The 10,869-nt window shown below is 33.4% G+C and overlaps 2 protein-coding genes across 2 annotated transcripts; both read right to left on the minus strand.

The window, feature by feature from the left end:
• Positions 1 to 4,076: 4,076 nt before the first annotated feature.
• Positions 4,077 to 6,848, minus strand: LOC127719684 (uncharacterized). Its single transcript, XM_052225923.1, has 2 exons — positions 6,549 to 6,848; positions 4,077 to 5,272 (listed from the first exon to the last, which is right to left on the minus strand). The coding sequence occupies exons 1-2, from the start codon at positions 6,631 to 6,633 to the stop codon at positions 4,953 to 4,955; spliced, it is 405 nt and encodes a 134-aa protein (XP_052081883.1). The 5' UTR covers positions 6,634 to 6,848; the 3' UTR covers positions 4,077 to 4,952.
• An 828-nt stretch (positions 6,849 to 7,676) lies between these two features.
• LOC127719683 (uncharacterized) lies at positions 7,677 to 10,001 on the minus strand. Its single transcript, XM_052225922.1, has 2 exons — positions 9,702 to 10,001; positions 7,677 to 8,426 (listed from the first exon to the last, which is right to left on the minus strand). The coding sequence occupies exons 1-2, from the start codon at positions 9,784 to 9,786 to the stop codon at positions 8,107 to 8,109; spliced, it is 405 nt and encodes a 134-aa protein (XP_052081882.1). The 5' UTR covers positions 9,787 to 10,001; the 3' UTR covers positions 7,677 to 8,106.
• Positions 10,002 to 10,869: the final 868 nt, after the last annotated feature.

Genomic DNA, 10,869 nt, shown 5'->3' on the forward strand with positions numbered 1-10,869 from the left:
TAATATCTTTTTCGTCTTAAGTTATATCAGAAGTCCATTACTAGTCTAGTAATGGACTTCTGGTTATATAAATAGCATAGAGCATTAATCAATGAAGAGACTTGATGTAGAAATTTAGCAATGTATGTTTTGCTCATTAATATAAAAGAGGGACGAAAGATACCAGAGGGACAGTCAAACTCATAAATTGAAAACAAACTGACTGGGGGTGATATATATGTGCATTTTTTCCAGTAAATTATTCTACACATCGTTTGTTCTCGATTATACTAAGTGAAGTCAAATAAAAGGTTAGAACTAGAACTGCCATTTTAGTCACGTGATTATTTACTTCCGAATGAACATGTAAACACCTTTGATTACCGGACCCTTCACGCAGGATCCTTGTATTCAGGTATGTATAAGTAATTTGCCGCATATATACATAAACCATCTTTAGCCTGAACATTCATTTATTGATCTTAACAGACATTACCTTTAGACTACAATTGCAAATATTCACATTAGTCGCTAATCACGAAAATATTGATAACTAAAAACCAACATTATATTGTTGACAATATGTGTCTAGCTTAATATATGACTCAATTAATTTACCTGAATGCACAAAAAGTTGCGTAATGACATATCAATTAATAACAATTGCAATATAACTACGTACGAAAGCGATAATACTTGCTTTTATATCAATAATGATATTGACATAGTGATAAAACTTAAGATTAGAAAGTGATTTTAAAAGCAAGATTGATTTTCATCAAATTCGACGTTGTTTGTTTGTAGCATTTCTTCAAAAATTAATCATAACACTGTACGAAAAACAAATATAACAGACATGAACCAACGAAATCATCTGAACTATGTTGTACAGGCTCCTGACTTGGGACAGGCACATAAAGAATGTGGCGAGGTTGAACATGTTTTTGAGTGCTAAACCGTCCCCTAACCTGGGACAGTAGTGTTACAGCACAACATAAGAACAAACTGTAATCAAAGCGTGAAAGCGCTGTAAAGGCAGTTAATTACAGGTTGTGTGTATGTTTAGTCCAGTTATATCATTATCTTGCATAGTACAGTGTACTTATCAGAGGTGGCTTTCAGTATTTAAGATTTAGAGTTCTCTAATGATATTGAACAAGTTTTATGAATGTCATATTCTGAGCACTATATGAAGGCGATTGTTCTCACTTGTTTATGAACTAGTGCATTATGTCCAGTTTGTACCTTTTTTATCTATGTTTATAGTCAAATTAGTTATCAAAGGTACCAGGATTATAATTAAATACGCCAGACAAGTGTTTCGTCTACATAAGACTAACCAGTGATGCTCAGATCAAAATAGTAATAAAGCCAAACAAGTACAAAGTTGAAGAGCATTGAGGACCCAAAATTCCAAAAAGTTGTGCCAAATACGGCTAAGGTAATCTATTCCTTGGATAAGAAAATCCTTAGTTTTTCGAAAAGTTCAAAGTTTTGTAACAGGAAATTTATAAAAATGACCATATAATTGATATTCAAATACTGCTTAAAATAGTTAAGCATTTTCTTTTTAGTAATAAGTAAATGTTATCAACTGTATTTTATTCAACTCTGCAAATGTGGTTTGTTACTTGTAAGTATGGATGATAGTTGTTTCATTGGCAATCATAACACATCTCCTTATTTATATATTAATGATCTATATTCAACGACCTCAGGTACAAAAAAAATGTATGTAACTAAACTATGATGGGAAACCTTTGACTTCTTTCTTTTATATAAACTTTGGATTTGGTACCATAGAACTATGTAGAATAAATGTACATTGCAACATGTCAACTCTTTCAATGACAATACTTTTTTTAGAAACTATAACTCCAAGCAAAATTATATTTCCAAGCATAAAGTAATTTATGAATGAAACAATTCGTAAGGGTTCCGCGGAACCCAGTGTCTCGCCTACTTTTTCTGTTAATCGCAGGCTCAACAAAAATGAGGAAGTAAATCAATAAAAATATTCCTCTTGATACTATCTTTTGATTGTAAGAAGCTTCTGTCCAAGTTTGGTAAAAATCCAGGATAGTTTATGAATCTAATAAATGTTTATAAACTTTAACTGCAGACTGAATGTAATGTTAACTGGAAGAAAACAAAATTTCCTTCTAGATACTAGCATTTGATCATAAACAAGCTTCTGTCCAAGTTTGGTACAAATCCAAAATAGTATAAGAAAGTTATTAAAATTTTAAAAACTTTAACCACAGAGTGAATATGTTGTTTCCTGGCAGAAAATCTAAGTCCATTTAAACGTAAAATACCGAAAAAATGGAATTTTATTTTTTTACAAAATTTACTTCTAAATACTATCTTACGATCATAAACAAGCTTCTGTCCAAGTTTGGTACAAACCCAGGACAGTTTAAGAAAGTTATTAAAATTTTAAAAACTTTAACCACAGAGTTAATGTAATATTTCCCGGCAGAAAAACTAAGTCCATTTATAAATAAAAATACGGAAAAAATGGAATTTTATTTTTACAAAATTTACTTCTGGATACTATCTTATGATCATAAACAAGCTTCTGTCCAAGTTTGGTAGAAATCCAGGATAGTTTAAGAAAGTTATTAAAATTTCAAAAACTTTAACCACAGAGTGAATATTTGTGGACGCCGCCGCCGCCGACGGAATGTAGGATCGCTATGTCTCGCTTTTTCGACTAAAGTCGAAGGCTCGACAAAAAGGAGTTCTTAATTAAGAAATAAACTGATTCGCTGAGCGCAGCTGGATACACCCGCAGAGGTCCAACCCTGAACAGTTGGGGCAAAAATGGACACAATATTCAAGCTTGATACAGGTCTGAATTTGGATTGTAATTAAATATTTGACATATTATAGTTTCTGAATAAATGTAGTCAAAGAACTTGAAATCGGTTATATGAATTGAATTTATATTCAATTAAAGATTTCTTGCTGTTGTGCAATACTTAATAAATCTGTTGCCAGACTATAAACAAATAAAGTTCAATTTCTTCTCAATGTCATATTTGAAATTTATGAAAATCAATAGGGAGATTACATCAATAGCTATAAATAATTCACCAAAGTTTCATGTGAACTGCTTAAAGCATTTTTGAGTTGTTGTCCAAAAACTGGAAAATCCCCCCTTTTTTAATGAATAAAACCCCATAACTCAGAAATGTAAAATCTAAAATTTATAAAATTCTAAAGGGAGCTTACGGATTGATAATTTAGTCTTAGATGCAAGATTTTTTTATCAGTTGTTAGTGGCTTTGAACTAGCTGTCAGTAACTGCGAGTACTCTCAGATCTGTACTTAGTGTCTTTTTGTTGTTTGGATGTACAACTACCCGACCACGTCCACTTGTATTTGTATTTATCCATCTGATGAGTTAAGCCTCTTTCAACTGATTTTTATAGTTCATTCTTATATTGTACTGTTACACCACTGTCCCAGGTTAGGGGGAGGGTTGGGATCCCACTAACATGTTTAAGCCAGCCACATTCTGTATGTACATGTATGTGCCTGTCCCAAGTCAGGAGCCTGTAAAAGTGTAATTCAGTGGTTGTCGTTTGTTTATGTGTTGCATATTTGTTATATTCATTCATTTTTTGTACATAAATTAGGCCGTAAGTTTTCTTGTTTGAATTGTTATACATTGTCATTTCGGGGCCTTTAATAGCTGAGTGTGCGGTATGGGCTTTGCTCATTGTTGAAGGCCGTACTGTGACCTATAGCTGTTAATTTCTGTGTCATTTGGTCTCTTGTGGAGAGTTGTCTCATTGGCAATCATACCACATCTTTTTTATATTTACATCAACAGATATAAAAAATTCACCAAAGTCAAGGTGAGACAACAAAACTTAGTTGTAAGATCTCTGAAATTTTTTACACGTACGAGTTTTTCTCATTGTTGGAGATTGTATGGTGACAGTAACACCTGTAACTACTTAAACCCATTTCTTATGCACTTTAGTTCGATAAACTCACTGAATATCATACCACATCTCCTTATTTTTATATGCATTACAATTTACATGTGCATGTAATTGTAAATATATATATATACCAGAACAAAATTCATTGCGTCACTTTTATTTATGCATCCTTTGGCACAATACAAGTTCTAAAATTACACAACATAAAACAACTAAATGTTATTTCAGATGAAAGTTTTGTTTCAGTTCCATTCATAGGATTTTTATTAGAATTTTGTATGTTTTGCCAAGTCCAATAATTCGTTTTATGTGCACGTGTTAATTGGAGACTTTTCTATCCCGTATAAGAGTTTTGGAACTAATTATGTTTCTTTTTTTGAAAAAAGTTAGCAAACAAATCTTGCACATTTAAACCTTTGTCTGCCATCACACTGTCACCTGGATCACATAATTGAACTATTCTACATCTTTCAACTATTTCATAGTCACTGGTACAACCAACATACAATGTACATGTATGCATTAGAGAAATAGTTGACTAAACCACCAGGTGTCGAACATTCAAGAATTTTCAGTGTTTCTGTTTTTATATGATGAAAAGGTTGCCTGAGCTCTAGGAGCTTTAGGTTTTATCACGGGATATTCTGTGCTGTCAATAATAATCCAAGTCGTAGGAAACTTTAATTTGAAGTTGGATGGTGAAAAATACCTGATAAACCACTAGATGGCCAAGTGTTAGCCTCACACCACTGTTTAGACATAAAAACAATCCATGTATACACAATATTCTTAACACTAGATTCAATCTAGAATCTAGACAGTTCAAAGTTGGTTGTGTAATGCCTCAATTTCATCAAAGTCATAAAAAAACTGATTTTCAACTGACACCCTATCAATTTGAAAATATATGTATCTCAAACAATGTGCTGCTGGACCAAATGTGGTCAAAACAAATAAAAATTTAGTATACAACTCTAAACCAGTATAAAAATGCATGGCTGTGTCACGTGTCTTCATTTAAAAATTCTCTGCTGAAAACATAGGCATTGATGGTGTTTGCGTAATTCCATCTGTGAAGCTCAACATTAGCTCGGCAGTTGGTGGTGGACAGTCATAAATCCTTTCTGCAGTATGAATGACTTCTTCAGGAAAACCAACTTTACAATCCAAACTTTCCTCTAGATTTCTACTACAATATTCATCAAGTTTAGTTCTTTTGTTTTCACAGGAAACTGCCCTGATTTTTCTTTTTGCGGACGATTCAGTCTCTTGCTTGGTCCAGGAAAATAGGCTGGGAATGGCAGTAGACTTAAGTCTCTGTATGGTGGGTTTGCGCCCTGAAAAAGGTTATAAAACATTAGTTTTTTTATAATTAAATGAACTTCCAATAGCAATAAAATTGAGAATGGAAATGGGGAATGTGTCAAAGAGACAACAACCCGACCATAGAGCTGATAACAGCCGAAGGCCACCAATGGGTCTTCAATGCAGCGAGAAACGTAAATGTATACTTTGTACTACCTGGCGAAATATTAACTAGATTTATTCATTACAATCTGGATAAAACTATGTTTGCCTGATTCAATGTATGTTATGTAAATCCAAAGGACAAACAATGAGAGACTTATGCAACAAACGTATATTGTTTGTACCTAAATAACTATAATATGATCTAATATAGATGAGAGCATGTCATTGTTTTGTTCCTGTTAACATTGTCATTGATATTTTTCAAGAAAGTCTATGAGGCATAGCTTATGCATTCCTGTCATTACTACATTAGCATCATTACTGCTAAAATAATTCTCAGTATGATATACCTCTTGTAAGAAATCATTATAATTGTAGCAATCACCAAAAAATCTCAAACAGATCACATTGAATCGTAATCCAAAAAATTATGACGTCTTGAATTAAGGTTCATCATAACAAATGGACAAATATGGCCGTATTTTCACCTCAAAAACTACTCTGTGTACAGACTTACCTGTGCAGTTTGGAAAGTTTTAAGGCCTGGCATCCACTACATATATAAAATTTATATTTATTTTGCATATCAGAAAGATGAAATCTTTTTTTGAATATGATGGGCATTTTTTTCCTTCCTGCAGAAGGCGTAAAAATAAACAAACACCTGAATTGCATTTGATACTGTCCACTCAGTTACTACCTTTAACTCACCTATAGATGTGTAGATATCTATTGTCCATGCCAATCAAGGACAATCAATACAATACAAATCAGTTGTTACCTGAGAGGGAGCATCTCAAAGTTATATCCCAACTTAGTTTATTTTTACACTTTCTGCAGGAACGGAAAAAAATGCCCATCATAATCCAAAAAAGATTTCATCTTTCTGATATGCAAAATAAATTTAACTTTTATATATCTAGTGGATGCCAGGCCTTAAAACTTTCCAAACTGCACAAGTAAGTCTGTACACAGAGTAGTTTTTGGGGTGAAAATACGGCCATATTTGTCCATTTGTTATGATGAACCTTAACCACCCCCTTTTATTCTAAAACGATAATTGCGGTTGTAAACAGACTTTGGTTTATTCGCATGGCGATTACATATATAACTATATATTTCAAAAAGAAAATAGAGTTTTACCATGAATAGTTTCCTGCACGTAGTCTTTTTCAGTAAAACGTGCCTTGCAAACAACAGCTGATTGAGATGGACTCCACGATTTCATCGTGTTCTCGTCCAATCTGCGTATGGGCCATAGCGTTGATCCAACTTTTCCTTCTTTTTAAGTCATTTGGAAATGCATGTCCTCCTCTTAAATGACATCCAGGTACACAACAACAAGTACTTGGCATCGTTAATTAAAAATATAACTGAAATAGTTGCACAGTGCAGAAACCGGAAGTTGAGGAACAGGATCCGCTACCACGGAGCCACCTATTCAGGAACGATAATTTGCTACTTTATATATAACAGCGAATTAACAATAACGTTAGACGGGTTCACGTGCATAAAAACAGAAATGCGCTTTAAATTGTATAATATAATTCATGTTCAGTCGACCTTTAATTATTATATCAACGACTGAAATGATTTATAAACATCTAGATTGCAGATAACACTCGAAATTAACCCGAGCTCTTTCCACACGGAATTCAAATAATTTTAGTTTGTCAATCGGTTGACTGCTTATAATTCAAAATACAAATATATCAAAAGTTTTTAAAACTAACAAAACACAATAATCGTTTCTCTATTTCCCAATGTAAATGAAATGAAACAAAAAACATTTTATATCGCAATAAGAAGAGGAGAGAATTCAACATTTCCGGATCTACTTGGAGCCTAATGACCCCCCACGTAGATAAGTTGGATATCGCGGAAGGAAGTATTAATCCGGCAACCAGAAAGGCATTAAAGCACTGCCTTTAAAAATCAGTTGCAAATGGCTTAACTCAAAAGATCAGAACGAGGCGCAAAAATAACTAAAATTAAAACAATAGACACGAAGCACCGAAATATGAGTACTCGCAGTTACTGAAAGCTAGTTCAAAGCCAATTACAACTTATTAAAAAACCATGTTTTCTCATACTCAATGCATATCTAACAGATTAGTGTAAAGATGTCATAAACAATCCGAGAAACGCATGACCTTGTGCATTGCCAAAAATATACATGATATAGGTATTGACAGATTGAAAGTAATCAAAATCGGTAGGATGGGGAATAATTAATTCTCACAACTATACATATAAAGCGATATATGTTTTTATATGATGAAAAGGTTGCCTGAGCTCTAGGAGCTATAGGTTTTATCACGGGATATTCTGTGCTGTCAATAATAATCCAAGTCGTAGGAAACTTTAATTTGAAGTTGGATGGTGAAAAATACCTGATAAACCACTAGATGGCCAAGTGTTAGCCTCACACCACTGTTTAGACATAAAAACAATCCATGTATACACAATATTCTTAACACTAGATTCAATCTAGAATCTAGACAGTTCTAAGTTGGTTGTGTAATGCCTCAATTTCATCAAAGTCATAAAAAAACTGATTTTCAACTGACACCCTATCAATTTGAAAATATATGTATCTCAAACAATGTGCTGCTGGACCAAATGTGGTCAAAACAAATAAAAATTTAGTTTACAACTCTAAACCAGTATAAAAATGCATGGCTGTGTCACGTGTCTTCATTTAAAAATTCTCTGCTGAAAACATAGGCATTGATGGTGTTTGCGTAATTCCATCTGTGAAGCTCAACATTAGCTCGGCAGTTGGTGGTGGACAGTCATAAATCCTTTCTGCAGTATGAATGACTTCTTCAGGAAAACCAACTTTACAATCCAAACTTTCCTCTAGATTTCTACTACAATATTCATCAAGTTTAGTTCTTTTGTTTTCACAGGAAACTGCCCTGATTTTTCTTTTTGCGGACAATTCAGTCTCTTGCTTGGTCCAGGAAAATAGGCTGGGAATGGCAGTAGACTTAAGTCTCTGTATGGTGGGTTTGCGCCCTGAAAAAGGTTATAAAACATTAGTTTTTTATAATTAAATGAACTTCCAATAGCAATAAAATTGAGAATGGAAATGGGGAATGTGTCAAAGAGACAACAACCCGACCATAGAGCTGATAACAGCCGAAGGCCACCAATGGGTCTTTAATGCAGCGAGAAACGTAAATGTATACTTTGTACTACCTGGCGAAATATTAACTAGATTTATTCATTACAATCTGGATAAAACTATGTTTGCCTGATTCAATGTATGTTATGTAAATCCAAAGGACAAACAATGAGAGACTTATGCAACAAACGTATATTGTTTGTACCTAAATAACTATAATATGATCTAATATAGATGAGAGCATGTCATTGTTTTGTTCCTGTTAACATTGTCATTGATATTTTTCAAGAAAGTCTATGAGGCATAGCTTATGCATTCCTGTCATTACTACATTAGCATCATTACTGCTAAAATAATTCTCAGTATGATATACCTCTTGTAAGAAATCATTATAATTGTAGCAATCACCAAAAAATCTCAAACAGATCACATTGAATCGTAATCCAAAAAATTATGACGTCTTGAATTAAGGTTCATCATAACAAATGGACAAATATGGCCGTATTTTCACCTCAAAAACTACTCTGTGTACAGACTTACCTGTGCAGTTTGGAAAGTTTTAAGGCCTGGCATCCACTACATATATAAAATTTATATTTATTTTGCATATCAGAAAGATGAAATCTTTTTTTGAATATGATGGGCATTTTTTTCCTTCCTGCAGAAGGCGTAAAAATAAACAAACACCTGAATTGCATTTGATACTGTCCACTCAGTTACTACCTTTAACTCACCTATAGATGTGTAGATATCTATTGTCCATGCCAATCAAGGACAATCAATACAATACAAATCAGTTGTTACCTGAGAGGGAGCATCTCAAAGTTATATCCCAACTTAGTTTATTTTTACACTTTCTGCAGGAACGGAAAAAAATGCCCATCATAATCCAAAAAAGATTTCATCTTTCTGATATGCAAAATAAATTTAACTTTTATATATCTAGTGGATGCCAGGCCTTAAAACTTTCCAAACTGCACAAGTAAGTCTGTACACAGAGTAGTTTTTGGGGTGAAAATACGGCCATATTTGTCCATTTGTTATGATGAACCTTAACCACCCCCTTTTATTCTAAAACGATAATTGCGGTTGTAAACATACTTTGGTTTATTCGCATGGCGATTACATATATAACTATATATTTCAAAAAGAAAATAGAGTTTTACCATGAATAGTTTCCTGCACGTAGTCTTTTTCAGTAAAACGTGCCTTGCAAACAACAGCTGATTGAGATGGACTCCACGATTTCATCGTGTTCTCGTCCAATCTGCGTATGGGCCATAGCGTTGATCCAACTTTTCCTTCTTTTTAAGTCATTTGGAAATGCATGTCCTCCTCTTAAATGACATCCAGGTACACAACAACAAGTACTTGGCATCGTTAATTAAAAATATAACTGAAATAGTTGCACAGTGCAGAAACCGGAAGTTGAGGAACAGGATCCGCTACCACGGAGCCACCTATTCAGGAACGATAATTTGCTACTTTATATATAACAGCGAATTAACAATAACGTTAGACGGGTTCACGTGCATAAACAGAAATGCGCTTTAAATTGTATAATATAATTCATGTTCAGTCGACCTTTAATTATTATATCAACGACTGAAATGATTTATAAACATCTAGATTGCAGATAACACTCGAAATTAACCCGAGCTCTTTCCACACGGAATTCAAATAATTCTAGTTTGTCAATCGGTTGACTGCTTATAATTCAAAATACAAATATATCAAAAGTTTTTAAAACTAACAAAACACAATAATCGTTTCTCTATTTCCCAATGTAAATGAAATGAAACAAAAAACATTTTATATCGCAATAAGAAGAGGAGAGAATTCAACATTTCCGGATCTACTTGGAGCCTAATGACCCCCCACGTAGATAAGTTGGATATCGCGGAAGGAAGTATTAACCCGGCAACCAGAAAGGCATTAAAGCACTGCCTTTAAAAATCAGTTGCAAATGGCTTAACTCAAAAGATCAGAACGAGGCGCAAAAATAACTAAAATTAAAACAATAGACACGAAGCACCGAAATATGAGTACTCGCAGTTACTGAAAGCTAGTTCAAAGCCAATTACAACTTATTAAAAAACCATGTTTTCTCATACTCAATGCATATCTAACAGATTAGTGTAAAGATGTCATAAACAATCCGAGAAACGCATGACCTTGTGCATTGCCAAAAATATACATGATATAGGTATTGACAGATTGAAAGTAATCAAAATCGGTAGGATGGGGAATAATTAATTCTCACAACTATACATATAAAGCGATATATATTTAGTTGTGTTTTAATTTTTCAAAAACAAAATCCATATTAATAAA

Source organism: Mytilus californianus, unplaced genomic scaffold (assembly GCF_021869535.1).
Source record: "Mytilus californianus isolate M0D057914Y unplaced genomic scaffold, xbMytCali1.0.p SCAF_11, whole genome shotgun sequence".
Taxonomy (NCBI): domain Eukaryota; kingdom Metazoa; phylum Mollusca; class Bivalvia; order Mytilida; family Mytilidae; genus Mytilus; species Mytilus californianus.